The 24,991-nt window shown below is 43.1% G+C and overlaps 1 protein-coding gene across 8 annotated transcripts in view; it reads left to right on the top strand.

Moving 5' to 3' along the window:
• LOC135557272 (adenylate cyclase type 2-like) overlaps positions 1–24,991 on the top strand; it is a 73,553-nt gene that overhangs the window by 7,622 nt on the left and 40,940 nt on the right. For 3 of the 8 annotated variants that reach the window (XM_064990467.1, XM_064990493.1, XM_064990487.1), the window contains exon 2: positions 22,457–23,337. In XM_064990467.1, coding sequence (XP_064846539.1) covers positions 23,173–23,337 — 165 coding nt within the window. In that variant the 5' untranslated portion in view covers positions 22,457–23,172. Of the gene's footprint in view, positions 1–3,517; positions 3,757–3,867; positions 4,034–17,824; positions 17,844–22,456; positions 23,338–24,310; positions 24,458–24,991 lie in introns of those variants that run through there. The other 5 variants (XM_064990475.1, XM_064990470.1, XM_064990481.1 and 2 more) reach the window with 5 other exon arrangements.

Raw genomic sequence — 24,991 nt, 5'->3', positions numbered from 1 at the left:
GAGGGACTGGTGCAGTTCACAAAATAGATGGCATCATGAGGTAGGAAAATTATGTGAATATATTGAAGCAACATCTCAAGACATCAGTCAGGAAGTTCAAGCTTGGTTGCAAATGGGTCTTCCAAATGGACAATGACTGCAAGCATACTTCCAAAGTTGTAGCAAAATGGCTTAAGGACAACAAAGTCAAGGTATTGGAGTGGCCATCACAAAGCCATGACCTCAATCCTATAAATAATTTGTGGGCAGAACTGAAAAAGCGTGTGCGAGCAAGGAGATCTACAAACCTGACTCAGTTACACCAGCTCTGTCAGGAGGAATGGGCCAAAATGTACCCAATTTATTTTGGGAAGCTTGTGGAAGGCTACCCAAAACGTTTGACCCAAGTTAAACAATTTAAAGGCAATGCTACCAAATACTCAGTGAGTGTATGTAAACTTCTGACCCACTGCGAATGTGATGAAAGAAATAAAAGCTGAAATAAATCATTCTCTCTACTATTACTCTGATATTTCACATTCTTAAAATAAAGTGGTGATCCTAATTGACGTAAAACAGGGAATTTGTATGAGGATTAAATGTCAGGGATTGTGAAAAACTAAGTACAAATGTATTTGGCTCAGGTGTATGTAAACTTCTGACTTCAACTGTAAGTATTCAGACCCTTTGCTATGAGACTCAAAATTGAGCAAGATGCATCCTGTTTCCATTGGTCATCCTTGAGATGTTTCTACAACTCGATTGGAGTCCACTTGTGGTAAATTCAATTGATTGGACATGATTTGGAAAGGCACACACGTCTAACCGATCGCTGCAGCTGTACATAGTCCATCGGTAAATAGCCCACTCAATTTACCTACCTCATCCCCATACTGTTATTATTTATTTACTCTTCTGCTCTTTTGCACACCAGTATCTCTACCTGCACATCACCATCTGATCATTTATCACTCCAGTGTTAATCTGCTAAATTGTAATTATTCACCTACCTCCTCATGCCTTTTGCACACAATGTATATAGACCTTTTTTTGTTTTTTTTCTACTGTGTTATTGACTTGTTTATTATTTACTCCATGTGTAACTCTGTTGCTGTCTGTTCACACTGCTATGCTTTATCTTGGCCAGGTCGCAGAACTTGTTCTCAACTAGCCTACCTGGTTAAATAAATGTGAAAAATATTTATTTTTTAAATATATATTTCAGGTCCCACAGTTGACAGTGTCAGAGCAAAAACCAAGCCATGAGGTCGAAGGAATTATCCGTAGAGCTCCGAGACAGGATTGTATCGAGGCACAGATCTTGGGAAGGATACCAATTGTTTTTTTTAGCATTGAAGGTCCCCAAGAACACCGTGGCCTCCATCATTCTTAAATGGAAGTAGTTTGTAACCACCAAGACTACCCAGAGCAGGCTGCCCGGCCAAACTGATCAATTGGGGGAGGAGGCCCTTAATCAGGGAGGTGACCAAGAACCCGATGGTCACTATGACAGCGCTCTTGAGTTCCTCTGCGGAGATGGGAGAACCTCCCAGAAGGACAACCATCTCTGCAGCACTCCACCAGTCAGGCCTTTATGGTATAGTGGCAAGATGGAAGCCACTCTTCAGTAAAAGGCACATAACAGCCCGCTTAGAGTTTGCCAAAAGGCACCTCAAGACTCAGACAATGAGAAAAAAGAATTCTCTGGCCTGATGAAACCAATATTGAACTCTTTGGCCTGAATGCCAAGCATCACGTCTGGAGGAAATCTGGCACCATCCCTACGGTGATGAATGGTGGTAGCAGCATCATGCTGTGGGGATGTTTTTCAGCAGCAGGGACCGGGAGACTAGTCAGGATCGAGGGAAAGATGAACGGAGCAAAGTACAGAGAGATCCTTGATGAACCTGCTCCAGAGTGCTCAGGACCTCAGACTGGGGCAAGGGTTCACCTTCCAATAGGACAACGACCATAAGCACACAGCCAAGACAACGCAGGAGTGGCTTCGGGACAAGTCTCTGATTGTCCTTGAGTGGCCTAGCCAGAGCCCGTACTTGAACCTGATCGAACATCACCGGAGAGACCTGAAAATAGCTGTGCAGCAACGCTTCCCATCCAACCTGACAGTGATTGAGAGGATCTGCAGAGAGGAATGGGAGAAACTCTCCAAATACAGATGTGCCAAGCTTGTAGCGTCATACCCAAGAAGACTCAACGCTGTGTTCGCTGCCAAAATTGCTTCAACAAAGGACTAAATACTTGTGTAAATGTGATATTTCAGTTTTTTTAGCAAAAATGTCTAAACCTGTTTTTGCTTTGTCATTATGGGGTGTTGTGTGTGTAGATTGATGAGGGAGAAAAAAACAATTGAATACATTTTAGAATAAGGCTGTAACGAAACAGTGTGGATAATTCAAGGAGTCTGAATACTTTCCGACAGCATTGTAGATGAGTTAAATTCCCCTAAAGCAGACCCACAGTCTAAGGATGTGCTTTCTTTCAACACTTTCAAACAAGTCGTGACCAGATTAGTTTGCATGTGCCAGTTTTTCTTTTCCAATAGGCTTTAGATTTCAATGTTTTACCAAAAAATATCAAATTAAAGTTTATTTGTTGCGTACACAGATTTGCAGATGCTATCGCAGGTGCATCAAAATGCTTGTTTTAAGCTCCAAGATGTTTGGATGTCAGTGTGTAGCATTGAAATATGCAGTATAGCAGTATATACAGATTTTATCCAGCTAGAATGACCTTGAGCCTCTGTCCCGGGCTGCAGTTCTGAGCACCGGCAGTCTCTTCTGAAGCTGAGAAGACTCCGTGAGACTGCCTTGGGGGCGTATAGGCCTATTTGAATCCTATAGACTAAAAACCATATGTGCATTTATAAAAAATAATTATAGACTTGATGATTCATTATAAGAAGTATGGCAAGGAGGTATGAAATTAAAAACTTGCATACATAATTGTGTCGTCACATTTCTCTTTCAGTCTTTCAATAATGAGACTTTATGTGGTATACACATTCCAAAAATGTGATATTTGACCATATCATAATTTTTGTAAAGTAACATAAATGGGTCTTTGTTTCAAGGGCTCATTTGTTTCTCCCGTTTGAAGTGGATGGGTGTTATAGTGATGTGGTGCTTAGAGTACTCCATCCCATCAGTGGAGAAAGTGCTCTTCACGTTATTGTCCGGTTAATTGTTCCATTTCCAGGAAACCACTGGTAGCCCTTGTGAAACCACTCATCAGAATCCACCATCATGGGGCTGGGCAATAAAACTCACTCTCCCTAAATGTTGGGATGGATAAAAGTCCACAGTCTGTGTACTTGTGTTTGCAATTAGCTACAAATACTTCTGCATATGCTCTAGAGATGACAACTCGATGCATGTGTGTAAGTAGACTGAGTCAATGTGTGCGTTGACACTGTGTGCGTGTTTCTGCCTAGCGTATGATTGTGGGTGTGTGTCTCTGTGTGTGGGTGTTATTCTCTTTTTCGATCCCGTTATTTTTTTGCGTTCTTTATGCTTGCGGCTCAAGGACATTGTGTTATGCCTATGACAGCACCCTAACTGGATAAGTGCCATTTGACGATTCCAAGCTGTTCACAGCTCACCAAGCTACAGTATTTTAGCTGGGTGTCCTTTTTATCAAATACAATGCCATTTGGGGATTAGTCAGAGTTGGAACAAATAAGTATGAATAAGTGGAGTGACTTCATCGCCATCACTGTCCTATTGGAACAGAGGGTTAGAGGGTGCGGCCCTTGGTTTGGTGAGTGTTTATCTGAATACTTTGCTAATATGGAAGTACAATGCATTGCTAATGTAAAAGATGCTAACTCTCATTATTACAAGGTGATTCTAATGATGCAATGTCTTACAGGTTGTGTCGTGGACCTGGACTGTAATGTATGATTTGTTCTTATTGTTCGGATGTACTGTATGCTCTCTCTCTTGGATGGGTATTTCTTGCATGCCACAGATGCTTGCAGTAGCTGGAGGGACGGTTGCAGACTGGAAACGTGTTCAACAGACCCTCATTGTGCTCGGTTAGTTAATGACTGATTTTTCATGATTGGGTCTCTGTTTGAAGAGAGGTTGTTGAGGACCTGTTTGGCTGAATAGTGAGGAACACACTGACCCTAAGCTGGAGGAAGCAGGAAGGGATGCAGGGATTGGATGGACTTTGGTTGGTCTATTGTTTTGAGAAGACCGCACCACAGTGAGAGAATGGATGCTTTTGTGTTTTGCCCTGCGAGCAACTGGACCCTCTAGATGTGGCCGCCACCCCACATATCATCCTTTTATCATGCTGTCAGTCACACAAGGACCAGGACTGTCATCAGTTGTATGTGATGCACTGGCCTCTATCTGACAGTGGAGAGACTAGCATTGATTTCAGGTAAGGTCAGAGGTGAATTGGAACATCTTCATGTAATACATTACTCATCAAGCCAACTAAGTATGTTCTCTCTTCCAGCTCAGGGTTTCCCAAACTCGGTCCTGGGGCCCACCCTGGGTTCACTGTTTGTTTGTTTTCTCTCCCTAGCACTACACAGCTGATTCAAATGATCAAAGCTTGATGATGAGTTGGTTATTTGAATCAGCTGTGTAGTGCTAGGGCAAAAACCAAAACGTGCACCCGGGGGGGCAGGACCGAGTTTGGGAAACCCTGTTCCAGCTGACAAAGCAACCTTTAGCTATAGAAATGGCCTTGCTGTTTTGATGAAAGAATCCCTTGGCCTATGGTCGATCCCCTTTTCAATATATGAACGTATAGTAACCCTATGGAGTTCTAAGCCTATTGCAACATAGTTGACCTTGGAGGGCTGAACTGAAAATGACATGGTCCTTGTCGGATACAAAACCATAGCCTGCTTCTAACAGAGTTATCCAGAAAACAGATTAATTTATATATTTTGTGCTCCGGTAATGACATCAATCATTGCTTTCACTAACATCATTTGTCAAAGACTGAGGCTGACTGACTGTTGCAGCTGTTGAAGCTTCCCTTTATGAACATGTCCTTGCCCTGTTGTCAGGGAAATGAATCACAGTTGCTAAGGAAATTAGAATGTGTGTGGTTGACTACGGTGTTGACTAAGGTTCGCCTTGGCAATACTTTTGATGCAAAAGTAGACCCACATGCTTGGATGCAGTGTGCAAAAGCCATCAGGATTCATTTGGAGATCCATTTGTCCCATTGTTAGCTGATTTATGCATGTGAATTAGTGGCTTTATTGTAATTTTCACTCTGTAATACACTTAACCATGTCTCTGTTGTTTTTTTGCTTCTGAATGCAAGAATAAGTGGGGTTAATCAGTTCCCTAAATGTGCTCTGTGTGTGTGTGTGTGTGTGTGTGACTGAGGAAAAAGAGAGAGAGAAAAATAGAGAATTAGAGACCAAGAAAGGGGAAATTAAATTTCCTCAACCTTGGTTGCCTTGATGCTGTTGTCTGGGTTTCTATGTTCTTATATTAGAGGCATTTAAATGCTGTCAGAACCACTGCCGGGTAATCCACGGGTGGTTGAGAGCGAAAGGGGGGGGGGGGGTGTAAGATACACATGCTATTACAACTCATACAGTACCTACATACCTCAGTCTTTCCATGACATCACTCCTACTGTAGGCATGGTTTTCACTTGTAACAAGTCGTACTTATGAGAGGTGATACAGTTAGGAAAGAGGACTATAACAACTGTATCGAGAGTAATGTATGCTTCTGCTCTGGTGTGTAAATTAATGCCATGAGAAGGATAATGCCTTTTTTTTCTAAAAAAAAAGGAGAAACTGCTAAATGGCATAGAACCCTCAAATTAAAATCTGGACTTCGAAGCTTGTTCCACTGCTTTAAAAAAAATTTTATTCCCCTCTAATCAGGCACTGGGACACCAGGTGCGTGCATTTAATTATCAGGTAGAATTGAAAACCAGCAGGCTCCGGACCTCGTAGGGTAAGAGTTATATACTCCTGGCATAGAATAATGGCTCTTTATGCCGTTTTCAAGTCAGCGTCCAGTTTTTAATTGGACACATCTGTGTAGTGAAAGAGTAGGTCGGCATGTGTGTTTTTGTAGTTTTCTAACACCAGCCGGTAAGTGAACCAGTGAAGGTTCTGGACAATGGAGCTGTGGAATCCAGTGAAAGGAGGAAATTCCTGTGGCGTTCAGGCTGAACTATCTTCCATCCTCTGACTAAAGTCAGCTCGGTTGCTCAACGATATACTGTTGCCTATTTCCTGGAAATATGTTTCATTGGTTTCCTATCCTATGGTGATTTAACAGCACCCAGTCAAGATCATACCACTGAAATGAGTCATTACCATGTTGATATGGTATACTACTAGAAGTAACACTTGGAGTGTACACTTCACACTTGTATGGTTTTGGCTGAGAAACACTGAGTAAGGGCACCTGGCAATGACTCGTGTTGAGGTGGAGGAGTAGGCTGTCATCTCCATTCTCCAACCCCACCACAGTCCCTAGTACACCAGACACACCCAGCTATAGACTGTAGCCTCTCCTTTAGCTCAACTCTCTACCACAGTAGGAAACTCTCCACCAGGAAGGGTGCTGGTTGCTTCAGACATTCCTGACTGTGTGGTTGTTAGACTGAGTCCTTTTCGGTCACATTCCTTGGTGAATACAGGAGGAGCTTTAAAAAGAAACTGTAACGCTAGCTCTGCACATATGGGTTACCCGCTGGCACAGACAAGGGATGCATTGAGAGCTGTGCGAGTCTCCGTGGCAACAGGAGACAAAGTAGTGTAAGGCTCAAGACCTGAGAGGAAATCTGGATATATTAGTGTAGATACAAAACTCCATCCTAGGATCAGTACGTTTAGTGATAATTCACTGGGCAGGCCCCAACGAAGGACACAGATGCAGCCAAAGAGGCTGTGCCCTAATCAACAATAATGACAGGACTCGTGCACATTGGGGATGGGGAGGAAAGGGGGATACATTAGTCTTCTCCTGGCTCCATCCACATCCACTCCAGTAGTCCTCAAAGAAGGCAGTGAGGGTAATGAGAGCTCCCTGTGGTCCCTGAGCTTCTCCTGCGTCACTCCTGCTGTCTGGTTGGTTGTTCTCCGCAGCACAGCTGTAATTGAGAACCTAACAGTGCGTGCTCTCTGCTACACTTAAGGCACATGCAGAGTTGCCCTCTCCAATGTCGTCTTTTGGAGCTATTGTCATCAGCAGGGGATCACAATTCCAGTAACTGGGTGAGGCTGATGCTTAACCGTTGCTGTCTGGCCCTGTCCTCTGTAGCCCTGTCCTCTGTGGCCCTGTCCTCTGTGGCCCTGTCCTCTGTGGCCCTGTCATCTGTAGCCCTGTCCTCTGGCCCTGCTCTGCGGCCCTGCCCGGAGGGTGTGTAGACTCTGGTCTGGTCCTCAATGACTGAGTCTGGAGGACTGGAGTTGGGCCAAGCAGCTGCTGCAAGCTTTGAATGTTCTGGCTCTCTGGCATAGGGGGTGACCGACGATCACTCCCTGCTGTCGAATCCCCACTACACACGTCACTACGTTTTTAAAGTCTCCCATGCTGCATACACACATAAGCTGCCATTTACACACACTCCTTTCAAAAACATACACACACACATCAATGCACTGACATGTTTGGCATCAACTGGAAGTAAAGCTTCTAAGCACTGCCTCAGGCCTTCACGGTATGCTCAGAATGAACACTACTTTTTATATTTGTGCAAACAGGCAGTCTGCACCACCTCTTTCAAGACTTGTAGAAAACACTTACAGGTGAGCATCTTAAAGAGGACATTGTACGCCCTATGAGATCAACTTAAAGGCCACCATGCCTGAATGACATTACTGTCCATCTCCTTTCTGTAATCAAGTCACCCATGTCACTGCCTCGACTGCTACTGATGTTACAAGTCAGAAATCACAAAATGTTTGTTCAATCCTACGTATTTTACATGCTGCTGAGCATTCCTGTAACCCCTAACCCCCTGTCCCTTTAACATACCTGGGTTCAAATGAATTATATGTATTAACCCTAGATGACTGACAGACACCTTAATGCATACTTTAAATTATATTAAGTGAACATGACAATTTTAAAAGACTAAATGACATTCCTTAAAATATATTTTTTGGGGGTACTAATGTTATTGACCCTACTACAACAAAGAAATGCTTTTTAAAATATGTAATTTATTGAATTACTGTAGAACTCCATTCATTCCTATGGAGGTCTGCTCCTTCTGGGGAGTGCCAATATGGTGGCCGGAGGCCTCAAAGCCTCTCATTGGCCATTTTACATAGCATCCACAGTCCTGGATTTGTTCACATCATTGGTTCAACTACAATTTAGGGTATATCAATTACTTTCAAAAACATTTCGAAGTAAGTATTTGAATATGTTTTCTTAGAAAATACAAGTAGTTGAATATTGCCATGTGTTTGAAAATACTGAAATACACAGTCGAGTGTATTTTCAAATACAAATATTTAAATACATGCATTTAAACATGCACTATGCAGAAATCGCTCCGCCATTTCCTGGTTGCTAAAAGTCTAATAGCCTAATTTCCTTTTGTGACAAAACAATCAATCATTGTGTAGATAATCATTGTACCATCTAAACCTCTGAAATATATTTTCCATAACCCAAAATATTGTATTTTCAGCTGTTTTGAAGCTGTTGAACTAAGCCGAAAGTAAAAGATGCAAAAACAAAACTTAAGAACCCGAAGCATAGAAATAACGCACATAGAACAGGATCTACCACTTGTTAGAATTGCTTTCAATGAGAATTAAAAATCTAGAACTTGCATTTCTATGTGAATTTGTCCAGGTAGCCCAAATAGGTACATATTGCAGTTTTTAAACCCTGGTCTGTTTGGTCCTAGGGTAATTTGAAATAATGTATTTGAAAATAGTTTCAAATAGTAGGCTAAAAACACTAAAATACTCAAATAAATATTTCAAATACTCAAATGCACATTTATTTGAACCCAGCTCTGCCTGGTGATAAAACATGTTTTTTTTCCTAGTGCTGTTCGAGTACTGAAAGACGCTTGTACGATAAGCCCATCTCTCCTTACGACAAGGCACCATTTAACTGATGTGAACTGTCTGTATATGTAAATCCCCAGAATTAGGACAGATGTGTCCATCAGACCTACCCGCAGGCAGCGTCTGCCTGACCCAGAGCCCTAAGACCCTCAGCTGCTGCTGCTCTGGAGGAATTACTGGAGGATTACATTTTTTGATTTGTGGTGAAGCTGTAATCCACTAGCCTGGCTAAACCAGACTGAAAACTACAGCGCCTGAGTGTAGCGGCATCATAGACCTTAGGAATTAGAACACTATAGTAATTTAATGAGCGCCGTTCAGTCTATTTTAACCAGGCTAGTCGGCCTAATCCACATGCCGTCTCTAATAGAGACTAAACCTCAGGACCGCCTGTGGAGAGACTGTGGGGTGGCGGGGCAATGAGAAGATGAACTGTGTGTGGAACCAGATTAAATGATGGTGCTTGTACACTAGTACTAGGAATTAAATAGTATGGTGGGATGGATGAAGCCAGTCTGTGCACAGACTAGAGGTTGACCGATTTAGGATTTTTAGGATTTTTCAATACCGATTTATTGCGGGACCAAAAGAGCCGATACCGATTAATCGGCCGATTTTAAAAAAAAAAACAAAAAAACAAACATTTTTTTTATTTGTAATAATGACAATTACAGCAATACTGAATTAACACTTATTTTAACTTAATATTATACATTAATACAATCAATTTAGCCTCAAGTAAATAATGAAACATGTTTAAATTGGTTTACATAATGCAAAAACTAAGTGTTGGAGAAGAAAGTAAAAGTGCAATATGTGCTATGTAAGAAAGCTAACGTTTCAGTTCCTTGCTCAGAACATGAGAACATATGAAAGCTGGTAGTTCCTTTTTCTGGTAGTTCTTCAATATTCCCAGGTAAGACGTTTTAGGTTGTAATTATTATAGGAATTATAGGACTATTTCCCTCTACCATTTGTATTTCATTAACCTTTTGACTATTAGATGTTCTTATAGGCACTTTAGTATTGCCAGTGTAACAGTATAGCTTCCGTCCCTCTCCTCGCTCCTCTAGGGCTCGAACCAGCAACATAACGAAAACAGCCACCATTAAGCAGCGTTACCCATGCCAAGCAAGGGGAACAACTACTAGAAGGCTCAGAGCGAGTGAAGTTTGAAACGCTATAAGCGCGCGCTAACTAGCTAACGATTTCACTTCGGTTACACCAGCCTCATCTTGGGAGTTGATAGGCTTGAAGTCATAAACAGCGCAATGCTTGACGCACAACGAAGAGCTGCTGGCAAAACGCATGAAAGTGCTGTTTGAATGAATGTTTACGCGCCTGCTTCTGCCTACCACCGCTCAGTCAGATACTTAGATACTTGTATGCTTGTATGCTCAGTCAGATTATATGCAACGCAGGACACGCTAGATAATATCTAGTAATATCATCAACCATGTGTAGTTAACTAAAACTGATTGTTTTTAATAAGATTAATGCTAGCCTGCAACTTAAATTGGCTTACTGCATTCGCGTAACAGGCAGTCTCCTTGTGGAGTGCAACGAGAGAGAGGCAGGTCGTTAATGCGTTGGACTAGTTAACTGTAATGTTGCAAGATTGGATCCCTCGAGCTGACATGGTGAAAATCTGTAGTTTTGCCCCTGAACGAGGCAGTTAACCCACCGTTCCTAGGCCGTCATTGAAAATAAGAATGTGTTCTTAATGTTCTTAACTGACATGCCTAGTTAAATAAAGGTATAAAAAATATTTAACAAATTGGCAAATCGGCACCCAAAAAGACCGATTTCCGATTGTTATGAAAACTTGAAATCTGCCGACCTCTAGCACAGACTCACAGGGGGGATTTTAATCCTCTGATCTAAAAGCTTTCGTCTAGTGCTACAGTAATGAACTGCTGCATTTGAACATTAGATTGGTCAGTCTTGACTGATTGATATTACTGAGGGTCAATCGATGCTTTGTGAAAATTGTGTGTGGGTGTGTTACAAAGTGTTGCAATAGTAATCAAGGGCTCTTCAATTATTGCGTAATAAACCCTTTGTTAATGTGATAAAGAAATCACATCTGTGAAAGACTGGCTGGCCTTAATTTGATATTGATTACAAACAATCTCACCACCCTGCTCTACAAACACTATATCTAGGAGAGAGGTTATATAAATGGCCACGGGAAGATGTGAATTTTTCTTCCGGTGCTGCTGACTGCTGTTTTGGTTCACTCTTACAGGAATAATTAAGGCCCAGTGCACTACTTTGATGAGATTTATTTTGAAATACATTTTTTATTTAATTCTGATTTTTCGGGGTGACAAATCAGAATTAAATAAAAAATGTATTTCTCACGGCTATGGCCGTTTTATTTCCAGCTTTAGTAGAGCTGGGCAATATGGACAAAAATCCATATCCAGATAATTCAGTATATTAATCATGATATGGGGCCTCCCGGGTGGTGCAGTGGTCAAGGGCGCTGTACTGCAGCGCCAGCTGTGCCACCAGAGACTTCGCGCCCAGGCTCTGTGGTAACCGGCCGCGACCGGGAGGTCCGTGGGGTGATGCACAATTGGCCTAGCATCGTCCGGGTTAGGGAGGGCTTGGCCAGTAGGTATATCCTTTTCTCATCGCGCACAGTGCACGCTAACCAAGGTTGCCAGGTGCACAGTGTTTTCTCCGACACATTGTTCCGGCTGGCTTCCGGGTGCGACTTGGTTGGGTTGTGTATCGGAGGACGCATGACTTTGACGCATGACTTTCAACCTTTGTCTCTCCTGAGCCCGTACGGAAGTTGTAGCGATGAGACACAAAATTGGGGAGAAAAAGGGGTAAAACAAAAGGTATCATGATAGTTTTTTATATTAGTAGTTATTGAAACTATTACTACTTCTAATGTAGCATCTACCAATTGTCCCATTAACAATCACCCATATTAGGAAACTTATTTCATTTTAACCCGCACATTTCTCTAGTAGGGCCCTATCGGTTATTTATCGTAATGAACAATATCAGCCAAATGCCCACGATAAGTGGACGGTTTGGTCGATATCGATAATGTTCTGTTTATTGTACTAGCTCTAGGTTTTAGGTCAGCCTAAATTTAGTGTGAGTATGGTTTCAGTTTCCATGCACAGTAGGTTATGTTTAATGGTCCCAGAAGAACATTTTTGTTCAATGCATCACTAAACATCATAGTTGGTCATAAACACAAATATTCTAGAATTGTAGGACCTGAGTTTAGTCACATTATGAGCCTGGCTTCATGTTCAGGAGAGCGCAGATATAGGCCTAGATGTTACACACACACACACAATCAAAGTGCTGCTACTATAGTATGCAGTGGACTCATATGCTTATGGAAAGTCACACCTGCCCAGTTTGCAGCTGTGTAAAAATAGTCAATACAGTAGAAAGCACATACTGTATGCATAATATTCATGTCTGGTATATTTGTTCATGTACTTATAGTTAGATCATTTTCAATCTGAGGAAATAAATACAGCTTCTGCTCTCTGGAAGCTCAGTTGTGACTGGTTCACTGAGGTATATCATTCAACACTGGTATAAAAAATGGTATATTGTTCGGTATGTTCATGTACTCTCAGTATTCACTGTAAAGAGTCGAGTCCTGACTGGTTCACCAACTGACTGACTCATATGATTCATTGGGAAATGTACAACAACCAGGTTATGACAGCTCAGTGTTCAAAACATGGACCATATGGCCATGTCAACACCCTTAACTGTATGGCACCATGGAAAATTACCCTCATTAAGCCTAGCTGGTGCTGAAGCTGGTGTCTCCCTCCCTTTCTCCCTACAACACCTCAGTAGCAGAGGTCAACACTGTCTAGACATCAAATCTACTTAAGTGATAATGCCCGAGAAGCCGGTGTTTGGAGGATATATTGGCATGGGTGTTGTTGCAAACCGTGCCAATGTATCTTCTAAACACCACTTTTATACAATGGGTTACCAACACAATCAAATAATGATTGACATATTTTCATTAACATTATTTTGATGAATTTATTCATTTTTATTTATTTATTCAATACATGCTTGTTCGTTCTATTGGTTCAGTTGCCAGAGACACGACTCAGTCATTAAGTATTTTTGTTCCAGTCTTTGTTATAAATGTTCCGTTGCTATACTGGCTGGCAACCTTGCTCCCTTGCTTGCTAGCTAGTCAACTTTGGCTAACACATTCACGTCAAACAATGCAGCCTGCTCCCGCTTCCCCTCTCTGGAGCTCGAGGGCGCCAGGCCTGTCACCATCATTGCACACCTGCGCTCATTGGACTCACGTGGACTCTTTCACGTTTTGATTGCCTTCCCTATATCTGTCTGTTTCCTCTGTTTCATCCCCATGTCAGCATTGCCGTTTTTGTTTTCTCCCTGTCCAGACGCTGTCCGTATTCTGTTCCTGTCCGTGTTTCATTAAATGTTCTCTCCCCGTCCAGACGCTGTCCGTATTCTGTTCCTGTCCGTGTTTCATTAAATGTTCTCTCCCCGTCCAGACGCTGTCCGTATTCTGTTCCTGTCCGTGTTTCATTAAATGTTCTCTCCCCGTCCAGACGCTGTCCGTATTCTGTTCCTGTCCGTGTTTCATTAAATGTTCTCTCCCCGTCCAGACGCTGTCCGTATTCTGTTCCTGTCCGTGTTTCATTAAATGTTCTCTCCCCGTCCAGACGCTGTCCGTATTCTGTTCCTGTCCGTGTTTCATTAAATGTTCTCTCCCCGTCCAGACGCTGTCCGTATTCTGTTCCTGTCCGTGTTTCATTAAATGTTCTCTCCCTGTCCAGACGCTGTCCGTATTCTGTTCCTGTCCGTGTTTCATTAAATGTTCTCTCCCTGTACTTGCTTCTCTTCTCCAGCATCTGTCCTCACAGAATGCTGACACCACTATTTGAAGCATCACGGTGTTCTTGATTTTGGTGGTGACGTCGGGTCAGGGTGCCGCTGCCGATGGAACCAGTGGTGCCTCAGCTGGCTCGTCGGGCTTTCTCGCCTCGGCCGGTTAGTTGGGCTCCCATGCCTCTGCCCGCTCGTCCGGCGCCCACGCCTCGGCCAGGTGGAACGCCAGGTGGCGCTCCTAGAGGGTGGTGTGGGGTGGGGGTACTGTCACGCCTGCTCCCGCTTCCTCTCTCTAGCGTTCGAGGGCATCAGGCTGCCCTTCATCACGCACACCTGTCACCATCATTACGTGCATCTGCGCTTATTGGACTCACCTGGACTCCTTCACTTTTATTATTGCCTTCCCTATATCTGTCTATTTCATCCCCATGTCAGCATTATTGTCCTTTTTGTTTTCCCCAGTCCAGACACTGTCTGCATTCTGTTCCTGTCTGTGTTTCATTAAATGTTCACTCCCTGTACTTGATTCTCGTCTCCAGCGTCTGTCCTCACACAGCCAGAATAAAGTAGCTGCATTTGCGTTTGTTTAAGCTGTTTTCCAGTTATTTTTTTGGGGGGAGGATACATCTATAAAAATGAGCGATTTCGCCTGGCATAGAACATTTGCTCTCTCGCCAGGCCATTGTTCAGAAGAGATAGCAAACACAATCACTTCAGACTGAAGCTGGAATGACAGCAAACTAGCTGCATTTCGTGTTTTTCTATTGACATTTCTTTGTAAATACGCATAAAAATGATGCTGATTCATGATTTTGACTGGCTGAGAAAAGCTGCCAGTCTGTCTCGTCCCAACTCCGGATACGTTCATAGGACAGCTGGAGATCGAAGTTGAAACAATGTTGCATATGTCGGAGCGACAGACCAAGGTTATTACAATTCTCTGCTGTTGAAACACAAAATGCTAGTCTAAAAGAAATGGAAGACAATGTCTAAATGCTTTTTTACAACAAATATGTAAATTGCTTGGCAAGGTTGATGAGACAGTGGATTGCACAGTCAGATGGAACAGTGTAAATAGGCATTTCAACGTCATAGATTTAGTCAGTGGTATCTTGTGGAATAGACACTGTCTGGAATGCGATTTTAACCAATCAGCATCCAGGATTAGACCCACCCGTTGTATAATCTACTGTACTGCACTCTGTTGGGATTATTTAAGGGTTTTGAGTGTGTAGTTCATAATATTTCCATGATGTACTTGCTGAGATTTCTCTGAGGTGGTGTCAGTAGTTCATTGGCTAACGTACTGAGTAGTCATTATGGCTCCATGATCAGTGCCGTGGTGGTGGAGGCCAGGGAGGGCCGTGAGGGCCAGGGAGGGCCGTGAGAGGGGTCCAGAGCCAGACCCTAGCAGGCTGCTGTGGGTTGAGAGGTCCTGGGCTGGGGCACTTAGCCAGCTCGCCTCAGCCTGGCCTGGCTCTGCTAACAGAGGGGTTATGAAACCAGAAATAGGGATGTGGTTGGCTGCACTGACTGGAAACAATGCTCTCTTCTTTCTTTCCTTTTCATTTTCTTTCCTCCTCCAGTGTTTTCTTTTTGTTTCCATTTTAGAAAATGCTTTACTCGCATGCACAGGGAGTTATTGATTATTCAGTATGGGAAGGAAGGAACACTTATGATATTGAATGTGCAGGCAGTGGTTCTCATGTCCATAACTAGCTACATCTTGAGAGAACAGGAAATTACCCAGTCTGATTGATTCAACCTAGATATTGGCTATTAATGATTAATGTTCTATGAATATCACTGTTCAGGACCATTCATTGTGTGTATCATGTAACAAAATGGATGGCTCCACTTGTGTGTATGTGACACAGCGTTTGTGGAGCACTTGTGTGTGACAAGGGCCCGGCTTCCGACCCACGCTTTCGCTCTCGCCTGTACTTCCTGTGTTTATCATAAACAAGCTATGATAAAGTAAAGAGCTGAAAACAGCCTGAGATAACATCCTGTTAATGTCATTGTCTTTCAGCAGCTCTCCCTGCTGCACCAAGCTAATTCAATACCACTGGATGATGCTACGGGGGGTGAGGGGGAGCCTGATCTAATTTAAGGACAGTGCATTACTGTACATATTTCAGTCAGCTGTGAGACCATGCAGACAGGGTCCTGTTGTGTGGTGAGTTGGTTGACTCTGGTAGCCTGGTTAAAGGAGACTGAATGCAGCGCCCTGCGTGAAATGCACTTATTTGCTTGATATACAGTGCTTTCAGAAAGTATTTACACCCCTTGACTTATTCCACATTTTGTTGTGTTAATCTGAATGTAAAATAGATTACAATGAGATTTTGTGTCACTAGCCTACACACAATACCCCATAATGTCAAAGTGGAATAATCTTTTTAGACATTTTTACAAATTAATAACAAATGTAAAGCTGAAATGTATTGACTCTAAGTATTCAACACCTGTGTTAGGTCAAGCCTAAATAAGTTAAGGAGTAAAAATATGCTTAACAATTCACATAATAAATTGCATGGACTCATTCAGTGTGCAATAATAGTGTTTAACATGATTTTTGAAAGACTACCTCATCTCTGTACCCCATACATACAATTATAGGTCCCTCATTCGAGCAATGCATTTCAAACACAGATTCAACCACAAAGACCAGGGAAGTTATCCAATGCCTTGCAAAAAAGGGCACCTATTGGTAGATGGGTATCAATAGGTGGTATTTTGTATTTATTATGGATCCCCATTAGCTGCTGCCTTCTTCCTGGGGTCTGGCAAAATTAAGTCAGTTATACAATTTTAAAAACATAACAATACATTCATTACAGAATTCACAACACACTGTGTGCCCTCAGGCCTCCGCTACCGCATATCTACAATGCAAAATCCGTGTGTGTTTGTGTTACTTCACAGTCCCCACTTTTCCATAAGGTGTATTTTTACCTTCTTTTTAAATCTCATTCTACGGCTTGCATCAGTTACCTGATATGGAATAGAGTTCCATGTAGTCATGGCTGTGCGCCTCCCATAGTCTGTTCTGGACTTGGGGACTGTGAAGAGACCTCTGGTGGCATGTCTTGTGGGGTATGCATGGGTGTCAAAGCTGTGTGCTAGTGTTTTAAACAGACAGCTCGGTACCTTCTGCTTGTCAACGCCTTTTACAAAAACAAGTAATGATGAAATCAATCTCTCCTCCACTTTGAGCCAGGAGAGATTGACATGCATGTCATTAATGTTAGCTCTCTGTGTACTTTTAAGGTTCAGCCGTGCTGCCCTGTTCTGAGCCAACTGCAATTGTCCCAAGTTCCTCTTTGTGGCACCTGACCACACTACTGAACAGTAGTCCAGTTGCGACAAAACCAGGGCCTGTAGGACCTGCCATGTTGATAGTGTTGTTAAGAAGGCAGGGCAGAGCTTTATTATGGACAGACTTCTCCCCATCTTAGCTACTGTTGTTTTGATCCACGGTTATTCCAAGCAGTTTAGTCACCTCAACTTGCTCAATTTCCACATTATTCATTATGAGATGTAGTTGCAGTTTAGGGTTTAGTGAATGATTTGTCCCAAATACAATGCTTTTAGTTTGGGAAATATTTAGGACTAACTTATTCCTTGCTACCCATTCCGAAACTAACTACAGCTCTTGTTGCATTCATTTCAGTCACTGTAGTAGCTAACATGTATAGTGTTGAGTCATCTGCACCCATTGGCCCGCAAAACACCAGTCTCAACGCCTTCTAGGCAGAGCTCCTCTGTTCAGTGTCTGTGTTCCTTTGCCCATCTTAATCTTTTCTTTTTATTGGCCAATCTTAGATATGGCTTTTTCTTTGCAGCTCTGCCTAGAAGACCAGCATCCCGGAGTCGCCTCTTCACTGTTGACGTTGAGACTGGTGTTTTGCGGGTACTATGTAACGAAGCTACCAGTTGAGGACATGTGAGGCATCTCTTTCTCAAACTAGACACTAATGTACTTGCTCAGTTGTCCACTGGGGCCTCCCACTCCTCTTTCTATTCTGGTTAGAAACAGTTTGCTCTGTTCTGTGAAGGGAGTAGTACACAGCGCTGTACGAGATCTTCAGTTTCTTGGCAATTTCTCGCATGGAATAGCCTTCATTTCTCAGAACAAGTATAGACTGACGAGTTTCAGAAGAAAGTGCTTTGTTTCTGGCCATTTTGACCCTGTAATCGAACCTGCAAATGCTGATGCTCCAGATACGCAACTAGTCTAAAGAAAGGACAGTTTTTCTTTTATTGCTTCTTTGATCAGAACAAGGATCAATTAGCCTTTTAAAATGATACATTGTGTTGGTTAACCCAAGTTTGTCATTGGAACACAGGAGTGATGGTTGCTGATAATGGGCCTCTGTACACCTATGTAGATATTTCATAAAAAATCTGCCATTTCCAGCTACAATGGTCATTTACAACACTAACAATGTCTACACTGTATTTCTGATCAATTTGATGTTATTTTAATGGGACAAAAAAGTGCTTTTCTTTCAAAAACAAGGACATTTCTAAGTGACCCCAAACTTTTGAATGGTAGTGTACATTTAAATGTGAAAAATCATGGAATTGCCCAGCTGTGGCATACTCTGACTCATAAAAATGTAGTATGAATAGTGGTCTCCTGCACAACAATCCCACCAGGTGAAATATAGTTTGCTCCCCTTCAATTGTAGTGGCAACTTTTTTCATTTCCTAGCCCTCACATGTTGCGAGGCCAAAGAGAAGACGACATCCAGTCCCTTGAACTTCACAACCCCTATCTTGTGTTAATGCATGTTGCCTGTTTGCGACAGCAACCATGTACGTTCTCAATCTTGTGGCAGGGCTCTGGGTTGGCGATGACGTCTGTAGTTTTGTGCTGCGGCTGCTCCAGGAGTCAAATGACGCCAGTTTGAGAGGCCTCTGTGAGAATGCCTCGATTTGCCTCAGCTCTTTCAGAGAGAAAGGCCTCCCAGACAATGCAGTGCAGTTACTGCTATTCATCCTGTTCTTGAGAGACTCCAGCCTATTCAAGCCAGGCCTCTATTCCAGCACTGCTCCGCACGACTCCACTCAGCGGCAAAGACAGACCGAGATCCGCTGCATCGGTCCTTTGCCATGGCAACTTTAGAATTGGAACATAAAGAGGTTGTTGGGCTGGGAGCTGTAATATCAAGCCGTTGTCTCACAAACAAGCGCTCTATGGCGGTGTTAAATGGCTGCCTCTGAACAAAACATCCTGGAATGATCAGTACTAGTGTCCTACTGTCCGACTGAGACGGACCTATTCACTGATTGTTAACATCGTGGGGAACTGGGCCATCTGCCCCAGTACGAGGCTGCTCTCCAAAGGTCTTCATTATTTCCTCACTGTCCTGACCTCCTAACATTGGAATGCACACAGACAGTATGTCAGGCAATGAAAGTGATCCCGGTTTAACTAACATACAAAGTAGGCTACAAAGCCACTGAAAAGCACGAAAAATACATTGCGAAAGAGCACCCTCTTGTCATGAGCTGCTTGGTTTAAGTGAACAGGGAGATGCGCAGATTGAAAGGAGGACCATCATCCTGAGTTCCATTGATAAGCAGAAGTTCCCTGGAGCCTTCTAGATAATAAGTCTCCACCGACTGCTCTCTGAGATATACTGTCTCAGTGCCATTTCACCGTTCCTTTGTCCCAGAACCATTCTCTAACAGTACCACCCTTAATGGTCTATTTAGACTTCCCTCACAGTTGTGGCTCATTGTCTATCTCCATCTGTCTATCGCTGCCTCTGTATCTCTCACTGCGGACTCATAACTTACTCTCTAAGTCTCCCTGTTTAAGGGTGATAACACCAACCTACCGTGCAGCATTATCCAGGAGATGAGTAGTCATGACAAAATGGGACCTTTTGGTCCTTTACTGTCTGCCATTGGGGCCTGGTTATCCTCCCATTCATTCAACCTCCTCCCTACTGTTTACTCTGGTTGCATGCATGAGCAGTCATCTAGCCTGTGGGATGAAAGGTCTGAAGGAGCTAAATCAGAGATATGATCTCATATTTCACAACACCTCTGATGTAAGGCTTGTAGTGTTTTGTGTGGGTGTTCTTTTTGAAGGAGTAATTTCCTTCATATGAACAGTGTGTATATCATAGATCTGAGGGGCCCTGACCTCCTCAAGGCCCCAGCTGTTTTCTAATAGAGAAGACGGATCCCTTACCAGTATTTGCTTTACCTCATCCTCTGCTTTAACTCCCTAACTCTGTCTGTTAGTCAGACTGCAGCATAGCCTGGGTAGTACAGGATAGGGGCTGGGTAAAGTGTTGTTAGTTGTTTGGCAGTAGTAGTCTTAAAGTAATAAAATTAACAGTTAAACAGCAAGGCTGTAAATTGCTGACCGGACCTCCATCACACGGCCTGTTGTGACAGAGCAGGTTGTCACTATGACTGGAGCATCCTGAGTGGTTGGCTGGCTGGGATATCCATTCACACAGCCCAACAGGTGTCCCTCCCTGTCTGGCCTTTAGGTACATAACCTCATCAGCCTTTGCTATTTTATGGCACATGGCAACTGTTGCAGTTGCCATGCTAAAAGACAAACAGGCAACAATGTTTCATACTGTTAGGACAGGTCCAGCAGTCAGGACTATTAGCAACTGCTGAGATGAGGTTTATATTAACTAACTTTATGCAAGGTTAATTTCATATTGTTTCAATCCAGCAACATCTGGTGCCTCCCAAACACACCAGCCTGTTTATGAAGCCAAGAATATAATCCCTTCTCCGAAATGAGAGGTGATATCATAATCAGTCTGAGCCCAATGGTTTACGGTCACACCTATATTGTAGCTGCGCTGTTGTGTTCTGTGATTTTTTTATTACCAGGTAAGACAAAGACCAGCCGCTGGGCCCTCTTTAAACCAACCAGAAAGGATGCCTAGTACTTCCTACTGCGTGCTTGAGACGAGCCTCCCAAATGTATTTTTTATTCAGCCTTAGTTTTGTAAATACAACGTAGCCTCTGATTCACTGAGCAAACTTCCTGTGTGCCAGGGAGCCAGCCAGCGAGGGCAGACCGACTAAGGGGAATCAGACTCCTCATATACTGACTGGCTTTAGTGGCCTCTGCTCTGTGCTCATTAAGACTGGAGCAAAGTACATACTCTGCCCAGCCAATGGGATCCTAACAAAACATAGACCTGGTTTATTTTCCTACAGCTTGATTTATTGATATTTAATGTAACTTCTAAGGGGCTGCATTCATGTCCTTAATCATTAGCAAGACTGCAGTTTCATGTAAAGAGGAACGGTTTGGCCATACCCCAGTGCCGGAGATTTAAAATATGCTTCTTTCAGAGAGGACAAGTTATTTTTGTCCATCTTTGAAATGTGTTACATATTAAAACTATGAATGACAATCTCCTTAAACTCTTGTGAATGATTGGTTGCTAAGGTAAAATTCTTGGCAGACATAGACTGAGACTCTTGGCTAGCGTTTAAACTCCACAATGCTGAATGCGTTTTGTCAGAGTAAATTTAATAAGATAGAAGTAATTGAAGTCGAGGCCATGATGCAAGAGTTCTTCCCTCGATGGCGTATTCTCGAATAAAGATCTCCATGGAGAGCTTATTCATTAGACGGGCTAGGTGTCATCATGCCAGTTCTCCATGGAGAGCTTATTCATTAGACGGGCTAGGTGTCATCATGCCAGTTCTCCATGGAGAGCTTATTCATTAGACGGGCTAGGTGTCATCATGCCAGTTCTCCATGGAGAGCTTATTCATTAGACGGGCTAGGTGTCATCATGCCAGTTCTCCATGGAGAGCTTATTCATTAGACGGGCTAGGTGTCATCATGCCAGTTCTCCATGGAGAGCTTATTCATTAGACGGGCTAGGTGTCATCATGCCAGTTCTCCATGGAGAGCTTATTCATTAGACGGGCTAGGTGTCATCATGCCAGTTCTCCATGGAGAGCTTATTCATTAGACGGGCTAGGTGTCATCATGCCAGTTCTCCATGGAGAGCTTATTCATTAGACGGGCTAGGTGTCATCCATGCCAGTTCTCCATGGAGAGCTTATTCATTAGACGGGCTAGGTGTCATCGTGCCAGTTCTCTGTGGAGCTGTGGCCAAACCGGGACAGAGACTGAGGACTGGGACTGAATACAGACAAACCAGGCTTTCTTGATCGTGGGAACAACTGCAGGGCTTGGGTTGAATGAGGATTGAAGATTCACTCACTTGTGTATACATATTTACACCCTTGGCTAAAACAACACATGGGACTCTCACTGTACTCTCATTGTGTACAGTTTGGCAGACAGTTATGTAGTTTCAAATCACATTGCTAAACTGTACATTTTTTTTTATGCCAGATAAAAATGTAATCTATTTATTAAAACTTAACAAGCTTAGTGAGTGGATCAACATTTTCTGACATGTCAATAATAGAAAATGCTTTGAAGAGCCATGCCCCTCAAGTGTTGTGGATTGCTATTTCACTCTACTTCTGTCTTTATCAGTGGTTCCAGTAAGCTCACCCAGTTTGTCTCTGTTGTCTCCTCCCCAGGCCTCTGACTGTGACAGCTCCAGTGGGTGGAGCTACATTGGGCCCCTCTCTCTACCCGCTCAGCACTGATGGGACTGAATCCTGGAGGAATCCTTGACGACCCCTCTTTCTTTCTCCGCCCTCCCAGGCTCCACCTCTTTCCACTCCTCCTCTCCTCTTTCCTTAGACACTCCTCCTCCCCCGGTCTCTTCTCTCAGCGCTGGGATCATTACTCAACCCCACTGAAGAATGGAACACAGTAGCTGGCAAGGATGAACTGGGTCTGCCTGCCAATGCAGAAAGGGAGATAAAAGAGGGAGAAAGAGAGTGACAGAAAAGCGAGCGAGAGAAAGTTCTAAACCTGTGAGTGAAAGAAGAGGTACATATTAAAAATGCCCTTGAGGGAGAAAACCGACAACTGCACTTGAGCAGTATGAGCTAGAAAACCTCAGCAAACCTGCCGACCTGGATGTGTGGATCTGTAGACACACACACACACACACACACACGTCTGTCTCAGTCGCAGCAGAAGACGGCTCCTACCCAGCCCTACACTGTGGGGTGGTGTTTTGCAGCGTTATTCCCTGCCTACCATACCTGTGTGAGGAGTGGTGTAGAGGAAATTCAGCAACTCTTAGAGGACAGTGGAAGTTGATAGAAATGCTTCTTTGTTAAAACCAGCGTGTTTTGGGCCGTAACCTTTTCAGGGTTTTAGGAGCGAACAGGTCACCGCCACCATGCCGGCTAAAGGGAAGTACCTGTTAAATGACCAGGAGCTGAAACATGAGGCCCTGTACAGGAAGTTCTCCTGTATCAGCCAGTACCAGCCTCTGGTGCTGCTACTGGGCCTCTCCATGCTGTCCTGCGGAGTCCTCATCATCCTCTTCTTCGCCCTGCACCTGGTGAGTGTGTGAGTGTGTGTGTGTGTGTTTAGCTGATGTGGAATCGCTAGCTAGCGGCCGTTGTGTATGTGACGTCATCTACCGAGACCTAGAAGTGTGTGTGCACCTACCCATGTATGAAGTGACAGTATGCTACACATCAGAGCCCAGCTACTTACAGCTTTTTTGAATGACTTAGTAATATCCCCTGAGGGGGTGTGCTGTCCTCTCGATAATGGATGGAGATATGGAGATTAGCACATTAAAGACACCATTGTAGTATGATATTTTTCTGTAGTACAATAACTGTGCCTAGATACTGAATTAGAGGTCTTTGGGTTTTTTCTCCTCGAAACGACAGTCTGTGGCAATGTTTTTGGTGTAGACTTCAGAGTTTAAGAAGCAGGTAATCACTGTATTTGTGTATCAGGTAAATATGTCACCAATCGAGGGTTTTAGTAGACATTTTAGGTTACATGTACACGTCTGTGTAGAGCAGTAGGTAATCACTCTGACAAAAAACGTAAAGCAGCACTTACACTACCGTTCAAAAGTTTGGGGTCACTTCCTTGTTTTTGATAGAAAAGCAAATATTTTGTCCATTTTTAAAAGAACATCAAATTGATCAGAAGTACAGTGTAGACAATGTCAATGTTGTAAATAACTATTGTAGCTGGAAACAGCTGATTTTTAATAGAATATCTACATACAGTGGTTGCTCCACTAAAAGTTTTGCGATTATGCTGCGGGACTTGTAATTTATGGTTTAGTACTGTACCCTGCATCACTACTTCATTGCTTCAGACCAGCGCAAGGGGGAGTTCGAGCACTGATTTATGCTTTGGGTTTTACTGTGTCTCTAACTGACAATGAATGGGCGACATAAACCTAAATAGAAACTGATAATTGTGCATGACTCCAGTATTACTTACTAAAACTGTTGTTACACTAAGGTTTTTATTGTTTTGTTCGAATTATTTTGGTCTTACTGTAGTACTGTAGCCCACTCCTGACCAGGCATGAAGTACAGCGTCTGACTGGTGCAATGGTCTAAGACACTGTGTGGCAGAGCAAGCTGTGTTGCTTCAGATGCTGGATCAATACCCGTGCCACCATCGACTGGGAGATGCATGAGATGACTGTAGGTTTTTGGTTTCTCTCCCCCGGAAAACAGAAATAAAATATTCTAAATAATAAACTGGCCTTTTTCTCAAAAATGTTACATTATTTGAAAACAAAACTCCAAAGTATTTTCTTTTTTTAAACAAACCAATTTATTATTAATTCACAATTATATAAAATCCCTTTGGATATTCTCACAGATATATTATGAATCCTGTTATTAGCAGGACAATATATATTGGTCATGGCTCCAATGGGATTGCCTTGCAGTTCTCCAGCTGTATCCACTGAAACAGTGGTGGGTGCGTGAGGTTCAAGGCATGAGGGCAGGGGGCACGGGATGGCGCACAGAAGACGGACCTAGCCCATGGGGAAGGGAGGAGGAGGGGGGTGGCACCCACCCCGCCACTCTGGGTAGCACAGAGCAACACTTTAAGGGGCATTGCACTAATAATGGTGCTAACTAGGGAAACGTTCCCACTGTTCTTAGTGCAAGTCTGCACGTTCAAACTATTAGACCTCTCACTAAAGGCGTCAGTCAAAAGTTATACTT

This window comes from Oncorhynchus masou, chromosome 2, assembly GCF_036934945.1.
Source record: "Oncorhynchus masou masou isolate Uvic2021 chromosome 2, UVic_Omas_1.1, whole genome shotgun sequence".
NCBI lineage: Eukaryota > Metazoa > Chordata > Actinopteri > Salmoniformes > Salmonidae > Oncorhynchus > Oncorhynchus masou.
This window is presented reverse-complemented; position numbering and strand designations above follow the sequence as displayed.